The sequence below is a fragment of the Aythya fuligula genome, chromosome 1 (genome assembly GCF_009819795.1).
Source record: "Aythya fuligula isolate bAytFul2 chromosome 1, bAytFul2.pri, whole genome shotgun sequence".
Taxonomy (NCBI): Eukaryota; Metazoa; Chordata; class Aves; order Anseriformes; family Anatidae; genus Aythya; species Aythya fuligula.
Window position 1 is genome coordinate 16,510,165 of NC_045559.1, and position 17,759 is coordinate 16,527,923.

Consider the following 17,759-nt stretch of genomic DNA (forward strand, 5'->3'; position numbering starts at 1 on the left):
GGTTCGACCCTATTGTGTTCATGTGGCAGATTCACAGACTTGAAGGCTCACTCTTTTCTTCTACGCCATCACATGAATGCAGCCTTGGAAATACTCAGTCTCTCAAGCGGCTGAGAACTATTTAAGTGTTATCTCTGGAGATTTGGTTCAATCTTACAGTTTTAACTTAACATTCATGAATGCAGCGCTGTTGTCAGTCATGGGGTGGCTAAAATCCATTAATGTTCATGATCTGAGTTGCATGATGCTGTACACAATGGTACAGTGGGAAACAGTCTATGACTCACTGTACCCAAGTTTGTAATCCACATCTCTCTTTTTCTTTCTTTGTCTTACTCTGCAGATTTACATGAATGCTGTATGGCATGGCTGGGCCATTCCTATGTTCTTATTTTTAGCAATTTTGAGGTTGTCCCTAAATTACCTCATAGCCAGGTATTTACTTATATACTAGATCATTCTCCTGTAATGCTTTGCTTAAAATCTGTTTTATTATTATTATCATTGACTCATAACCCATTATCTTTCCTAATGTTGTGAATTCAGCTTAACAAGGTAAAATTCAAACTGATTTCATCACTCAGTTCTATAATTTTTGACTACACTAAGGAATTATTTTTATTTTCTGTGACTTAGAATCATAAAATCATAGAAGCATTAAGGTTGGAAAAGCCCTCTGAGATCACCTGGTCCAACCACCCCCTACCACCAATGCCACCACTAACCCATGTCCCCAAGCACCACGTCCAACCTCTCCTTGAACACCCCCAGGGATGGTGACCCCACCACCTCCCTGGGCAACCCATCCCGATGTCTGAGCACTGTTTCTGAGCAGAAATGGCTCCTAATTTGACTTGGGTCATCATAAATGATGCTATGTGCTATCAGACAAATCCCTCAACACTTAAAATTTCTAAAATAAAACTACTCTCCAGTATTCAGAGTATCATAGACCCATAGAATGGCTTGGGTTGGAAGGGACCTCAAGGATCATCTAGTTCCAACCCCCCTGTCATGGGCATGGAAGCCACCCACTAGACCAGGTTGCTCAGGACCTCATCTAACCTGGTCTTAAACACCTCCAGCGATGGGGCATTCACAACCTCTGAGCAACAGGAGTAGTTGGAGAATGTCGCATATTGAAACTTGCTGATTACTCCTAGAGAGAATTTTCACCTAGGCCTAGGCAGTTATGTCATTTTCAGGAGCTGATGACACACTTTATCCAAAGAATCTTCAATTTGTAAATTCAGTCTCTATTAAAATTTTTGATTTCTAAAATGTGTATACATATATATATATTTTATGCTGAGAGGCTCTTTTAAAATGCTATTATAGGCTTATGGTATTTCCCCCTTAAAATTGGGGTGAGGACCTTTTAGTGTGCATATTGTTAACTCATTTTCTGATTTCCTAATTGGCACTTACTATCTGACACTCCATGCTTTGAAAATTAATAGGAGCAAATAAACTCCTGAATGAGTTGATACAATTTTGTTCACATAAAATATCCTCTGTGCATGCAGTTCACTTCTGTTGTAAAATTGGTGTACCTGATTCTACGTACCTGATTCTACCTAATACCATTTAAAAATAATTTATATACATTTAAAGCTGTTTGTGGTTGAGTGCTTGTGCTTTTATTATGTGGTGGTTCGTTTGATGTTTGGATTTTTTTTTAAACCATAAGAGTTTATTGCAGAAAACTGCTTTTTAACCTCTTGCAAACAATCCATGTTGGCAGGTGGAGAAGAAATACTTGCTATCTTTAACTATTTCCGTAACTTCTAGGGGTTGGAGAATACAGTGGAGCATTGTGCCTGAAGTTTCTGAACCTGTGGTAAGTCTTTGATCAGTGTGTTCTGTATGCCTATGTTAAAAGCTGCACCTTCAAAATCTTCCTGTGTGTTTGTGTGGCTAGTTGAGACAAGAAAGAGTAATAAGGTATACATAAAGACACTACAACTTTTCTTTCTCTTGCAATTTAGAAACATTTACTAACAGCACTCTTATGTTTGAGTGCTTCACCATAACATCTCTGCACTTGAATTGCATTTCTGGAATAAATGTTAATCTAAAACTTGGACATGTTAGATCCCGTGGGATCTTCAAGAAGTCTTGCAGTCTCCTTTGTAACATTTTGAAGGTATCACTTACATACCCTGCTATAAGCAGGGAGTTGGACTAGATGACCTACTGTGGTCCCTTCCAACCTGAATTGCCATCTGGCCTTGCTTCCAGGATAATGTTACTTTTAAAAGGGCAATATTAGATTATTTAAAAAAAATAAAAAATAAGAGCTGTAAAACTTCTACAGAAATAACATTTCTATGCTAGATCAGAAATAAGTCAGTTAAGGTCTGTGGTGTAGACTGAAAGCCATTGTAACTGCATTGCATCAAAGACTTACTGTGTCTTTCACAGTGTCATATTACTATATTTGCATATGTCACGGAGGAAAAGCATTCATAGCTAAAGATAACCATCAGTATGACATAATCAGTAGGTTTAAAACAATGGGAGAAACTTGGTAGATTTAAAGATTGTTTAAAGTGAGACTATTGTTGCCAAGAATGTGGAGGGGTCACGTTCTCATGAGTTTTGTAAAATACCAGCTTCTTCTGAGTTGGAAATTAATCAATCGTCTCTTTCTTGCCCAAGGAACCCCCGAAAGAGGACCTGACGGTGTCTGAAAAGTTTCAGCTTGTCCTAGATGTGGCTCAGAAGGCTCAGGTATTGTGCTACTCTCACACCTCTCCTGCTGCTTCCCTAAAACATGGAGGCTCATTCATTCTGAAGTGGTCAAAGCACTTTGTTACACACTGTGTGAAAACAAACACTTAAACAACACTTTTCTTGCATGGGGATCTTCACTTTCAAGCAATAGGACATCAGCAAGAATGTAGATCAGGTGGTAAATCTTACCAGTATGCTGGAGCATGGATTCATATCACAAATCTGCTAGTGACAAAACTGATTTAAGAGACCATAGTCTTTCAAGATTTAATCTGAAGGCTGCTGCTAGTTTAGTTCAACAGTTTGGACTGCATCTCTGGAAAAGTCTGTTTTCTAGACACCACCACGTGCCTAACCCTGAAATCTACTATTTACATGGCAAAGAGTGAGGGAAGGTTTTCTCCCAGTGAAATCATTTTGGTGAGCTACACTTGTAGCCCCGTGACTCGACCATCTAGTTGAACCTTGTGCCTTGCCATGAGCCTTGTGCCATGTCTAACAATGTGCTGCTGCTCAAAGTAGCTTACTTTTCTGTTGCCAACTGTGTAGTCTTGTCTCCTTCCTTCTACTGGCTGTGATGCGTGCCTGACCCCTTGTTCATGGAGTTGACATAAAATTGATCTGACAGAAAATGAAACCAAGCTCTTGGTCAAGTGGGGGGCAAGTGACTGAGAGCAGGGAAGGAGCTTACCGTGGCAGTGAGCCATTGCTAGCCTCAGGTAGGAGTGTGGTGAGCCAGCAGCATGGTCTCCTGCTTCAATAATCGTCCCATTGGTAGCAGCAGAACCAATTTGTTGGTTCCTTTTGTCTGGGCAATAAGCGACTGGGCTTCTCCTGTGTTTATATGACTACCTTCGGAAGTTTATTGGGAAGATGAAATTTACAGGTGCTGTGACAGCAAGGATCAGTTAGGGAAGGTTGCTGAGTAACACTGTTAATACAGAGCTGTTGTCTGCAATACAGGAATTACATGGAATCTAATAACTTCAAGAGTGTATTATAAAAACCTCATTGTGGTAGGTTTCAAAAAAAACAACAAACTAACAGACCAACATTTCATAAACTTAGTAACTGCTTCCTGAAAAGTCAGTGCTCAGAGTGTTTCAACAAACTTCCCATTTTGTTACCAAATGACAGAAGCTCTTAACTTTCAAATTCTGACAACTTAATTTAAAAATTTTACAGTGATGTAAACACCTTGCAGTCACACCACTGAGACTGAATAACTTCTTCCTTTCACTTCTAATAAACATGAGTTACAGAACAAGGTGTTAAATGAGATGGAAGTCATTGAATATTACTGTTCTGTGTTGTATTTACTCACCTACAAAGTATATAAATAGCTAAAAGTTATTGCAAAAATCACTTCCAGGGATTGCTTGTTCTGTAAGATAACTGTTGATTTCTATTACGTGGACAAAACCCCACCAAAATAACACGGGACTTGGATTTAATTCTCTTGCTTTTTATGCAGAACCTTTTTGGAAAGATGGCAGACATACTGGAAAAAATTAAAAAGTAAGTTATCTGACGTGAGTCTTTTTACCCTCTTAAAACAAGACTTGACCGATGTCTGGAAAGCATGGGAATACAGTTTTGATTTTTTTTTCTTTGTTTGTTTGTGTATTTTCAGCTTGTTCATGTGGGTCCAACCAGAAATAACACAGAAGCTCTACATTGCTCTATGGGCGGCTTTTATTGCATCCTGCTTTTTGCCCTACAGGATTATTGGTCTTGCAATGGGTAAACACAATAAATAATTGACCTATTAAAGTCTAGACTTAATGCTTTTAAAATAGAGCATGATCTTCAGGGGGAGAATTTTCGAGTATAAGAAAGAAAACCCTGCATTAATAAATAATGCAGTGTTTTAAAGTATCTTCATTGTGCTTGGCATCATTTGTTGTGTTCATTTTGAAGACCATCTCTGAATACATAATAGAAAAAGTAATGCATTTGCTCCTTGAAGTGGGAAAGTTTCTGATGAGCTTTTAGCAGAGGTCTTCAGATTGCCAGCTATAAGGCTTCCAGGAAGTCCTATATTTGGGGTTATTTTTGCTCTCTCTTCCTTGTAAATGAAATACATGGGACCACACAGAAGGCACAAGGATAGTAGGGCTGGAAAAAAAGTGAAAGATGTTGGTAGGACTACGTGTAGAACTTGGAGGATAGGCTGGAAAAAGCAGACTGCTGTGGGTAAAGTTTCAGATACTTCCACTTTCAGCTGGGAATTGGGAAAAGACAGCTCCCTCTACAGCGCAATACTTACATCTATAAGATATAAGGCCATGTTCTGTGAACCAAGAATTATTATTTTTTATTTTTCTCTACTCACTGAAGTTATGAGATGGTCAAATGAGTATTAGCTTCAGTGGCACTGAACTTATAGCTTCAAATTTAAACATATACATAGATTTGCTTGATATAGCTATTGAATTATGAGTGTGAGGAATTATTTTTTTACTATGACTCTTAGGAGATCTGAATTGCATTCACTTAAGTTTTAAGAAATTTCAAAGCCTTTTTAATCTGTCAGAATGCAAGGAAATATCTTCCGCAAGATAAGGCCTAGTGGACTGGAAGATACAGTTTAATGCAGTACGTGAGAGCCCTCTGTTGCCATTTAAATTCCTGCAAGGAACTGCAGCGTATAATGCTCTGGCATGTTTCCTGTTTTGGAAGTATATTATGTTTTCAGGATGTTTCTGTTAATAAGCAATGTATGCTTGGATCATTTCAGTGCTCTTCCGCGTAGTAAGAAGCTACGTGTTTAAAATCTGGGGGAGAGAGGCATCTGGGGAGGGGATGAAAAGGAGTAGCTTCCTGCCTTTGTAAGAGGACTCCAAATAGAACCTAGAGAGTGGTTTAACACTGTAAATGAAGATAACTAAAGAATTTGGTTTCCTTCATGAACTCTTTAAAACACGGTCAAAACTGGGATGTTCTTAATGCCCTTACAACATGCATACTACAGTGACCTTTTTTTCAGGCCTCTATGCCGGAATCAAGTTTTTCCTTATTGATTTCATCTTCAAACGATGCCCCAGACTAAGAGCTAAGTATGATACTCCTTATATCATCTGGACAAGCCTCCCAACAGATCCGCAGCTCAAAGAACGATCTAATGCTACAGTGTCGAGACGGGTAAGGATAATAAGTCATCTTGTCTCTTTGTTCCCAACATCTGAAAATCAGATCCCTATCTCCCTTCCCCCTTTCCCCAGTGACTAGAGCACATTAAAGGGAAGGTTAATTAAACCGTAATGGTCAGTGTTAGTTCTATTTTTATAATTACTTCCAAGATTCACAGAGTTTGCATCTAGAATTTGTTTCTTGTAAGAAATGAATTTATTATCAAAATGTGGATATATTTATACACATACACACAAATAATGCAAATCATAGGAAGCTAAATGCACAAAAATGATGCTGTCCATACTCATATCAATTTCTGTAACATACATTGTGTGATTTTTGTTGTCAAAATTTAGTCTTGTGTAGCTTTTCTCTATTCCCAGATATTTTTTTTAGTGGAGATTCAGCTGCTTGTGTGGATTGAAGAACATTTAAAAAAAAAAAAAAAAAAGATTGATTGTACGTAGCTTACTGATGGGATAAGTATTGATAGAATTAGTAAAGCAGTCCACATATTTAGGTATTATGCCTTAAGGTTATTCGTATTAGATGACAAGTAAGTGTAGTGGTGACAAATAACTTTTCACCGTGTTGGTACTCATAACAGTAATTTTTTCTTTTGTTAAAGTCTCATAGACTTTAATCCCATTTTAGTGTTTGCTTAATGCCTCTTATTACAATATGCAATTGCATTCATGGGGTTTCTGAGTTCTTTCATAAACTCCCTGACTATAATGTGAAGCACTTAGCAATAATTCAGCCTGAGAACACATCTGGGGAGCAAAATGGATAAACGCATGAACCCTTGGTTAACCTGTCAAGAAGAAGACAAAATTTCATGTCTGGGGGAAATTTAGCAGTAGGTGGCAAAATGGTAACAGCAGTGTGACTTGAGTATTTGAGAAGGAAGTAGAAGAGAAGGAAAATCTCTGACTGAAAGGGACTCTTTTGTTTGTATTTTCTAAGGGGTGAGAGAGATGAGTGAGTGGTTAGACAGAGCTGTAGGTTCTGTCAGCTGCAGTCAGACTATTTCAGTTGCTTGTAGAAGGTTGACTTAAAACTTTCTTACCATTCTGTTATCATTGCAGGTTATCACTCGCTGTGATGATTGTGTAATTTGTTTTAGGGATGGAAAGGCTCTGAACTGCTGAAGTTGAATCTGTCATCCAGAGACGACAGTAATTGTCCTTCTTGGACCTTCCTTAACAACTTAAGTTTTGACAAGGAGACCAGGGTTTTGAGACTGACTTGACAGGGTTGGCTTTTCTCCCTGGAAAGGACATGCAGGACTGCATTACCTGCTTCAAAATGTCTTTGAAAGCATTATCTTTTTCTTTGTATCTCTCCTTTTTTCTATTATTATTTTATAAAAGGTAAAAGCCAAATGGGTTTTCCTTTTTTCCTTTTTGACCCCTGTACAAAAGGCAAAGCCTGGAAGCATGCACAGCTTATGTGCATTTGCTTTGGCTTATTATCCTTAAATAGTGTACACGACACTGTAAAATTAGACACCATGCATTACCTGTACCACCCTGACCAAGTGTCCTTTGAGAAAAATCCTGACACCAGTGTCTGATTGGTAAATATTGTACGTCAAAAGCTGAGGACAGGTCAAGTGGAAGCAGCAAGGAATCCTGTTTGCCTGCTTCCAGGTCGTTAGGCAGGCAGGACTCCTCTGGCATTACAAATTCAATGACTTCCAGTTATATTTAAGGCTTATTAATATATTGGATTTGATGCTTTGCTTTTAGGAATGGATCATGGTTTGTCTCTAGCCTGCGTGGTTATAGCTAAATAGTTACTTGTTTTAATGGAAACACTTGCCTGTTTTAGGAAGGACTCAAAGTAAGGGCAGAGCTGTTCACATCTCCAGCCTCAGGATGGGGTATGATACTGAAGCTTAACCACCTTTTTATTTTTCGCCTCTTATCTAATGGTTAGGTAGGAAGCCGTGCAGCAGAGGGCAGGAATAATCTTTATTCCAGAGCAAAACATGTTATCTCTTTTGTCCTGACCTTCTGTGTGTCTTGGGCTGTGGAGCTTCACCTGGTTACGTGTGTATGGAGCCAAATAACTCATCCAAGAGAGCCTTCCAAAAATTCATCTGATCTTTACTCCCACACAAAGAATTGGGGAAGCTTTCCTTGGTTCCAGGGGCTGGTTCTAGGGGCTTACTCACTGCTAAGGGCAGAGCAGAAGGGCAGTCACTGAAGCAATAGTACAGTTATTGTCAACTATTTTCTTTCAATCTCAACTTTCTTTATTCTTTTCCCTTGAGGCATCGTTGTATTACGGTTACCCTAAAAGCTGGATGGTAAATACCCTCTGTTGTGCATAACTGTTTTGTCAGTCTGATTTTATACTCAGCGATTGCAGTGCACACTTCTCATTTGCTTTATATTTCTTTTGTTAGAGCTAAATCCTGTGAAGTGTTGAGTGCTGCCAACTTATGCTCAAAAAGTGGCTGAGGCTAGCTACCCTCCAACAGCACTGGGCTGCGCAGGAGAAGGGCTTAGTCCCGAGCTTGCATGTTGTCAGTTTGCCAGTTGTTTAACTGCATGTGTGCAGTAGGACTAAGAACAGAGCTGGTACTGCTTTCATGACAAAAGCCAGCCTTGAGAACTGTGTGCTGTGCTACCAAGGTGAAAAAAGCAAATGGAGGCAAGCTTTCTGAAGGAAACTGCCTTCAGTCCTTCCAGAAACAAGGCCTTTTTTTAGGGCAGTCCCAGAGGTTCAGGAGCCCTGTTTAAAGGTAGATTTTACTGAAGGACTTCAGTATTAAGAACTCCATGCTCCTTTTTTCCTTTTTTTTTTTTTTTTTTTTTTTTTTTCCTCAAGGATGCTGACAACCATTTCAGTTTTATTTCACATGTCTACGCTCAAAAGTCAGTGGAACTTCAAAGCAAAGCAAAGATCAATGACTCTAACACAACCTGAATAAATTGAACTGGTGTGCTCTAACCACTGCTAACTCTCATTTTTAATTACATTCATTGTATGTAGTCTTTTGGTATGTGAGCAAGATCTTGCAGCTTCACTCAGTTCATGTTTTATTCTATGTATTATACTGTTAAATAGACTTCACTTTTTTCTTTTGTCACTGTCACATTTGTGTTGTTTGTTTCTTTTCCTGCTAGCTGTCAGGGCATGAAAAGGTACGGATCGTAGCGTGGAAAACTTCCTTTCAATTTCAGTATTTGTATTCATAATGAGCTTATGCAGTTTGGCGTGCCTTTTTCTTTGTTTGCTCTTTTTTCTTTATAAACTTATTTTGTGCAAAAATATCTTGTGCTTGGCCTGTCTCTTGAAGACAAGCTAAGTACTGATAATATATTAGCTATTACTAGTTCCATTAGGGTAGTAATTTGGAGTTGTGTGCAGTGACTTAGCTGTATCTAATCAGATTACCATTTCTCTACAGTAAAGGGTATTTTTAGGGCAGGAATGTGCAGTGCCATGTGCTTTCATCCCTGCAAAGGGTGCCTGTCAAAGCAGAGCACTTTGAAAGGTTGTCTTCAGATAGCACGTTACAGCCTGTGGTAAAGTAGTAGTAGAATTCAGTAGTCCAAAGTCAACATCAGTGAAGTTAATGAAAATTCTTGTCTTACAGTCTATTTGTTTGCTTGTTTTTCAAGGTAGAATAGTTAGTCATGTTTTTAAGAGAAAGGCTTCTCTGATAAGTCTAAAATTATGTTTATTTTTATTTTTTTTGCAGCTTCAGACAGCAGCATCCAGAAGTTATGTGGGCTCAAATGCCCCAACCGGAATAAACAAAGATGAAGACACGAGTCGCTTCCATACCACCAAGAGGGGCAATTTCCATGAAGTTTTTAACTTGTCAGAAAACGAGCGTCCTTTAGCAGGTACTGCAATGGGAAGGCTACGTTACTGGAATCTGTTCCAAAAAGCTGCGGATAATTTCAAGTTGGATTCAGTGCAATGTACAAATATAAGCCTGTAATTAACAAATGCCTGGTTTCAATTAAGATGAATGGAGGTGATCTCCTTCATTCTTTATCCTTACAATTCTCTGTGAGAATCCACAGCCTGTCATGCTTTTTGTGGTAGTGCAAATGTTAAAGTAAAAATCGTGTATGTGTGGTGTTTTTTTTTCTGATTTATTATTTTTTATTTTTATTATTATTATTTTTACCAGTGTAAAACAGACATTACAGTGTCTATAAGCACCTTGTTTAGGCTTTGCTTTGTAAATACTTCTGATTTGGGGTACGTAAAGTTTCATTTTCAGTGTTTTCTGCTTCTTTATAAAGTAATTGCTAGGGATAATATCTGTTTTTCTCTTTCTTAAAGTAAGATTTACTTTTTTTTTTAGTGTGTGAAAATGGCTGGCGCTGCTGCTTGATTAATAGAGATAGGAAGATGCCTACAGACTACATCAGGAATGGAATTCTTTATGTCACAGAAAAGTGAGTCATTGCATCTGACACATTTCTTAGGAGGGAAATGCAACAGACGTTAAAAAATTGAATCTGAAAGCAGTCCTTTGACAATATTTTGAAACAACACTGCTGATAAGTGGGTATCAAGTGCCTTTTTGTGGTGCTTTAAAACCTCAAGAAAGCACTGTAGGAGAGGGAGAACTAAATCTGGGTTGTGGCAAAGCTTAACAAACATGTTTTTGTCTTGGAAAGGCTTGCATGGGAATGGAGAACAGCTCTATGTAGTTAGTTGTTAGTAGCTGCAGTCCTTGATATGGATATCATACTTACTGTATGTATATTAAAAAAGAAACTAAACACTAATTGTATTTTGAGAGTTGTGATTAATGGTTATTTATCAAATACTCCGGTTCGTTTCTTTAAAGCAAACTGAATGTATAGCTTCCTTGAAGCAATGTGCAACAACAGCAAAAAAAAAAAAAAAAAAAAAAAAGAAATTCAAGCCTTGGTTTCAAAACTAGTATTTATGTTTGTTTTTAATTCTTACTTTCTCTTTTCCCCCTCCCCTGTGCTGAAATAAATATCATGACTACTGTTTGGCTCTTGCACTGAAATTCCTTTGGAGTGTAATGAATGGAAGTAAAGCTAATCTGTATGCAATGTCACCTAATGATAGAGGGCGTTTAGAATCTCTAGCATTTAGAAATCTGAGCTTTTGTCTGCATCACAATGATATGTAACTAACACATTATTTTCCATTAATCTTCTAGCAAAGTAAAATATTTATAAGCCTTCTGAGATCTAGTATTTTAACTCTGTAAGGCTCTACTGTTTTCTTGTATCTTTAAAATACCTATTGGGCTCAGAAATTCAATGCAGTAATCTAAAAATAATATATTTTTTTGTGTATGCATACTGTTTGTTTTGAGTTTCCAAACACATTAGTTTCTAGAATTTACAAATGTTTGTTCTTGGAAGTTGTAACTGAATTGCATGTTGTTTGCCTCTTTTTGTGTAAAGCTGATTTCAACCTGTGAGATTTCAAACTTCAGAAGTGACAGGAAGGATACTGTGAGCTTCGTTTTAGAATACTGTATCAAAATGACCATTTTCTTTCCTTGTTTTCAGTTACTTGTGTTTTGAAAGCTCCAAATCTGGCTCATCTAAAAGAAATAAGGTTATAAAGCTAACGGATATAACGGATATTCAGAAGGTATGGCTGCTTTGTGTTGCAAGTAGGGGAGAAAGCTGGGTTTCTGTTCAACTAGTTTTGCTTTGGTTTTCTGTGGTGTTTTCTATTGTTTGTTTGATGCTGTAAAAAAAAATATTGATTTTTATAACTAAGACATAATTCTTTGATCAAAGAATATTTTCCAGAACTGTTTGGTTAGCCGGTTAGACTGACCATACGCAAACTCACTATGAGCATAAAAGTTTATGAAATTCTTACACTCTTGATTTATTTTAAAATTAAAGTTGTACTGTTTCTTAATTCCTGTAATGACCAGAATTGTGTAGGCTTTAAGAAGATTTTGTGTTAGCAGTAATTGTGTAATGTTAACTTAAATTTGTGTGTCGATGTGGGTAGACGCAACATCTTAAATGTAGGTGCCTCAGAGGGAAGAGAGATTATTTCAACCATTGGAGTAACATTACTGGATCGGAGCTTTGTCTTGGTGGCATCCCATCACTAAAAGAGGGGAAAAGTGGATGGTCAGAAGCATGGCAAGTGAGGTGTGAGCCTCTGGTTGAGTTTTATCAGCCCGCTGTTACCAGAGGCTTTAGTCCACACCTAGCATCGTGCTATATGGAGATATTTGTTAACCTCTCTGTAATTATCTAACACAAGAAGGCCAACACCAGTGCTTTCTACTGCATCCCGTGGCCATGAGTGCAGTCGTTTATATTATGTTGTTCAGAGAAGTAATTTGGTCTGGTGTGTGCTGTTTAGGTACCTCCAGATTTTCAAATGACTTTCTTCCATTTATGTCACATCTATAAATGAGACGACTTGAGCTCAGATTGAACATTCTCATTGGAATTAATAATTCATAGTGATGCATTTTAATCATACTTGAAGCAGCGAGGGCTTGTTGTTTAGTAGCATGCTGCGAATGTTCCTTTGTATCTGTGTAGCTTCTTAATGAAGATGAGACAGAGATCATGCAGCCAAGCATAAAAACATATTGTGCCTTGCTTCATTTGTGGATGGGTAAAAACATGCCACGCTCAGGCTCCTTCCATATTTAGGATATTCTCTAGTTCTGCCAACTGTATTTCATCTTAGCTTTAGAGGTTTTCTTCAAAAAGCCCAGCTGTACATACCCTGTTGGTCTATCGAGTTTTGAAAAGAAGCTTTTTCTGGTCTCTTTCCTGCTTCTTTAAACAGTAGATGAATATTAGTTCCAGGGAAACCTTTAGATAATACACACTTCCACACTTTTTCTTGCCTGTTTATGCATGTATATTTACATGTATGTGCATGTATATGTATAATACATATATTATGTATATATACACACAGAGACATATATGTGGCAGAAAGGGAAGGGGCACAAGCAAAGTTGGCTGCACAAGCAGTGCTGTGCCCATGGACACCAGGGGCAGAGGGGAGTGCTTGGCCTGCTCATATTTTTACTGCAGGTCTGTTAGTTGTGGTGGGAGGGTCTGCCATTGGTGGGTTGCATGACCTCTCAACACCTTTGGCAGTTGTTCAGTAGATATGAGCTATCTTTTGATCTGTGCTTGGTCTTTTCAGTATAAAGTGCTCTCTGTTCTCCCGGGATCAGGGATGGGTATTGCTGTATCAACACCATCTACACAAAAAGTAAGTAGCTGGCTATATCTTTATGTCTGGTTATATCTATATGGCTGTGTTTGACTTCATGCTCTTTTTGTCGTCTTTCTCTTGGCTAGCACCAGCAAAAAGGCTTTTTTATTTTTTTCCCCACTCATGCTAGTGTTTGTCTCCTTTATTTCATTTGTGTGCATATCAGCATGTCTGGTTTCAGAATTTGAATGAATTAAACATTCAGCTTGTTTTACTGCATCTGGACTATTTTACTGCAACGCTTCAGAAAGATTCACTTCTGCCTTACTGCTCCTTTATTTCATTACCTCCTTTGAGAGCATAGGGGGTGGTCTGCAGTGGAAACAGTCTGAAGCTCAAAGTTGATGGCTTGACAGTATCTTTGTGTGTGCTGCGTGGCAGGTTTGGGGGTAGAAGGGCCTGACCCTCAGGATTCAGTTTTCCTGTTTCGACCTTATTGTGCTAAAGATTTAAACATCTCTAAGCCTCAAATACCTTTGGGACAAATGAAGCTTTTCTTAACATGTTACTGTACCTTGTTTTAAACTAACCACTTATAAATAGCTTTTCTTTAAGTCATATGAGGGTTGTACCAGGCTTTCTGCTCACTTTTTTAATACTGAGAAGTACTTAATAAAGAGGTTGAAAATGCTAATCTACCTAAATAAATATTTTATGAGCTGAAGCTAAGAGGCACTGATAAAGAGTCTTAGAAACCTTTAACAAAGGCAGAGGTCAATCAGGGAAACTTCATGCACTGAGCGGATGACAGAGTTAAAATATTCTCTATTGCTAGTACTCCGTGCAGATGCACTTTATGCCATGGTTGTTTTAGGAAGAGGCTGGTGAAGTGAAAATATTAGAAACTCTGGCGTGCATCCAAGGATTTAATAGAGAAAAGGATTCTTACTTTATGAATGCACTTTGAATATAGTTCATCTCCTGCTGCTAATGATCTGGCCAAAAGTATACCTGAAAGAAGACTTCTTTTTTCCAAACTGACATGATATTTTTTCTGATTTTTTCCTTTCCCCTGTCATCCAGCCGTTGGTGTTTGGTGCCATGGTACACCGAGATGAAGCTTTTGAGACGATTTTCAACCAGTATGTGAAAATAACGTCTGCATCATCCAACAGTGAGAGCTAGTATCTTATCATAGAAGACCTAAAGGAAACTTTCTTATTTTACAACTTGGTAGTGAAAAAAAATGAACATCCTCATCTATTTTGCAATAATTTTTCTTGTCTGGTGGTTTATATTCTATCTGTTACATAAATCAAGTGTATTTTATATATGCCTTCATGTTTGTTTTTAAGGTTTTTGTAAAAAACAAACAAAAAAACACAAAAAACAAAATGAAACAAGACGGTGAAAGTGCTATCATCACTATTAGCCTTGCACATTAAGCACTTTTAATGTTTATTTACTGACATTAAAAGCTGGGAAGACACTTGGAGAACTGACGAAATAATGGACTGAAACAGGTTGATCCCTTTAACTCCACTGATATCACTAGGGATACATTTGTCCCATTATCTCATTTATTTTTTTCCCCAAGACATGAGAATGACAACTCTAGTAGCCTGAAGTCTGTTTCTTCAGCTCTGAGTTTTTAATTGGGTTCTACATTAAAACTGGTAGCAACACCAAGGAAGTATTATCATCGTAGTATTTCTGTATTTGTAAATGCACTTAAAATAACTCCTCCTTGCTAATTCTTGCATTGCAGAAGGATATTTTACTGGTTGGGTTAGGTTCAGATTTTCCTGCATACAGAGGTTTAAATTGTTTGTACAGTGAATTGGAGGAAAAAGTTTGTAACTATATCTTCCTTTCCGAATGAACCAAAGTAAGAGGAAGGAAGGCAGGCAGATACTTTTTATAAAAGACGGCATCAAAATGTTGTTCCTAAAATGTTAGGCATCGTATATTTGTATTTCTGTAGATACTTGTCACAGAAGGGCTCAACTATTGTACACGTTGTATGTACAAGGTGTTTGTATGTTAATGCATAAAAGACTTGCAGGCTTTTTGTGTTGGGGGAGGCGGGAATAATTAAACTAAACTGAGACATGACTCTTTTAATTTAGCTTTTCTCTTGAGTTCCCTTATAATAACACTATAATATAGCAACTGAAAGCACTATTTCCTTTTCAGAACATAATTTGAGGGGCACTGGAATGTTGCTGTGTTTCCCCGTGCAAAATTAAATTTTAGTTACAATTAAACCCAATGGCCAGGTAAAACAGGAAGGCTGGACTCCTTATCTAAACTCTCTCAGGCCTTTCTAGCAGCAAAGCACATATTTGACCTTCGTCTTTAATACAGAAAGCTTTTATATTGTATACAATAGCACCCTTCTGAGAGGTTTAGAATTATATTTGCATTTTTCTTAAAGCACAGTAGGAGTTACTCTATGCCTTCCCGTTTGTCTTCTCTTTTGCTATGTCCTTTGAGTTGCTAGTGTGGATATCTCCAGACATCATATGAAGGTCCCCCCAAAAAAGTAATTTTGCAGATGCAGATTCTTACCTAAAAAATGGGACTTTGTTCTATGTTTTGTTTTGTTTTGTTTTTAATCGGGGATTTTTCTTTCTTTGTGGGGAAAGGGGTAAAATGAATGACAGGCAGGGGAGCCAGGCACCAAAGGGTCTTTAACTCTTAGCACAATTTTTACTTCAAGCCTCTCAACAAATGCAGCAGTACTGAAGAAGGTGGCAGTCAAACTGCGCAAACCTATTTCAGTCTGGCCATGACGAGGTATGATAGAAGAACTTGATGTGAACTTGACATGAAGAAATACTGTTGAACGCTGTGAGTTGGTTGGGTGTTGTAAAGGAAAACACTGACTGCAGTAAAACTCCATTCCCTGAGTGGAACTGTGAGCACGAGCTGGGGAGAATCCACCAGAAGGGGAAGGATGCAATTTTTGAGCTCACTGGGTAGAGCACCTTTATGTGACCAGAAAAAGGGGGGCATTTCTGATACCTCCTTAGGTATGGTGTACATCAGGACCTGAAAGCTTAACATACAAGTGAAGTTGGCTGAAAAATGCATTTTGCCACCATCTAATGTGGATGTAGCTTGACAGTTTGTGTCTTCTTCACTTTACATATGCAGGTTTTTTGTTTAAAAAAAAACCTTAAAGTTTTTCTTCAAACCTGCTTTGAAGTCAATTAATCTTTTTTTCTAACTGCTGTGTATTACCATTTGACCTTCCTTTCTAGAAGCTTCCTTGAATAGTAAGTGTGGCTAATAGGCATTAAAATCGCTTAATGTTATATAAATCTTAACCAGATTCATTCATTTTGTCTTAAGGAAAAATCACTTGAGTGTGTTTCAAGCTATTGTTTTTTTTCCCGAGGAAACAGAAAACTATATTTTTTACAGAGAGCATGCTCTTTTTCTTATTTTTGTATCATTTTTTCAAGTGTAATTTATATCTTCACTCTGATCATAGCAGCAGTTTCAGTAGGAAATCAGTTGACTGGCACTTACTACTCCCCCCACACGTCCCCCCTCGCTGTTTGACCCTAGCATACAGGGTTGTCCTAGATCCTGGTTCCCAAAGGAGCCGTAGGTCCTGCGCTTGTGGTGCCAGGACAATTAACCACGCCTAGGCTTCAGAGAGGGAGAAAAGAAATAATTATCCTTTTCCCAGCCTGAAATGCCTCATGCACAATATGCTCTTTTTTTTGGTCTGAGCAAGGAAACTAGAAACTTGTTAGGAACTTTAATAATCTAATTTGAAATTAATCCACGCTTTAACAGTGTGAATTTAAAACCAGACTCCTCTTAAAGCAGTAAACCTAGTGCAAACTGCAATGCAACATCTTTTCATTCTAACGTGTAGAAAAAAGACTGGATTTTTTTTTAAAGGAATTGTAATATAACTGTCAGACATCTGTGTACATATTTGACAAGTTTCACTTCCATTAGGTTGTCCAGATTACTGCTATGGAATTGCTCGTGTGTTACCAAACATCAGAGCTGGTAGCAAGTCCCCTCGGTGTGTTTACTCACGAGTGCTCCTCTGCCCGCTCTTCTGCTACATCCTCACGGGCTTGGAGGGGATGGACAGTGAGTAAATATGTACTTGACTTGTACAATTACACTCCAGTTAACCTTAAATTCCACTTGTCCTACCAAGCTTTGCAGTGTAGCCTGCTGTGCTTCATCAGCAGGCTGGGTAGCATCACTTAATGTAAAGTGTTACTTTCTAATAGCAGAAGATGATGTTCTTGTCTTTCTGTTTGCTGTTAATATTTGCAGTTCTGTTGGTGTGTGTGGTTCACTGCTGGATCATTCAGGTGTAATTGGGTTTAGCTTTTTTCAGTCGAATTGCATTGGTTAGTTTGAGTCCCTTTTACGGGAGAAAAAAAAAAAGGGAGATGAAAACTGACTGCTTTAATTATTTATTGATGACCATTTAAGTTCAAAAGGCAAAAAAAAAAATAAAGCTGAAATATGAAATCATGCCTTTCCGTACACTGTAGCTTTTGTGAGGCAAGATTGAGAGAAACAAGCTATTTATAAGTAGCAACACCACACAGGAAGCCAGCAGCAAAACCCTCCTATTGTTCCTGCAGACAAAGAAAAACACAATTTTACCCAATCTTGAAGAGATGAAAGGATGTACTTTTTTTTGGCTACTTAAACTTGTATTAAAAACACTGGTA

General features: G+C 38.0%; 1 protein-coding gene across 2 annotated transcripts in view; it reads left to right on the forward strand.

The window, feature by feature from the left end:
• The window catches only part of GRAMD4 (GRAM domain containing 4), a 78,221-nt gene extending 60,733 nt beyond the window's left edge, over nt 1-17,488 (forward strand). The window contains exons 9-20 of one of the 2 annotated variants that reach the window (XM_032200664.1): nt 344-435; nt 1,792-1,840; nt 2,662-2,733; nt 4,211-4,254; nt 4,370-4,479; nt 5,726-5,880; nt 9,009-9,026; nt 9,587-9,734; nt 10,205-10,298; nt 11,400-11,484; nt 13,030-13,098; nt 14,125-17,488. In XM_032200664.1, coding sequence (XP_032056555.1) covers nt 344-435; nt 1,792-1,840; nt 2,662-2,733; nt 4,211-4,254; nt 4,370-4,479; nt 5,726-5,880; nt 9,009-9,026; nt 9,587-9,734; nt 10,205-10,298; nt 11,400-11,484; nt 13,030-13,098; nt 14,125-14,226 — 1,038 coding nt within the window. In that variant the 3' untranslated portion in view covers nt 14,227-17,488. The remainder of the gene's footprint in view (nt 1-343; nt 436-1,791; nt 1,841-2,661; nt 2,734-4,210; nt 4,255-4,369; nt 4,480-5,725; nt 5,881-9,008; nt 9,027-9,586; nt 9,735-10,204; nt 10,299-11,399; nt 11,485-13,029; nt 13,099-14,124) is intronic. The other variant, XM_032200671.1, reaches the window with a different exon arrangement.
• The last annotated feature ends 271 nt before the right edge of the window (nt 17,489-17,759 follow it).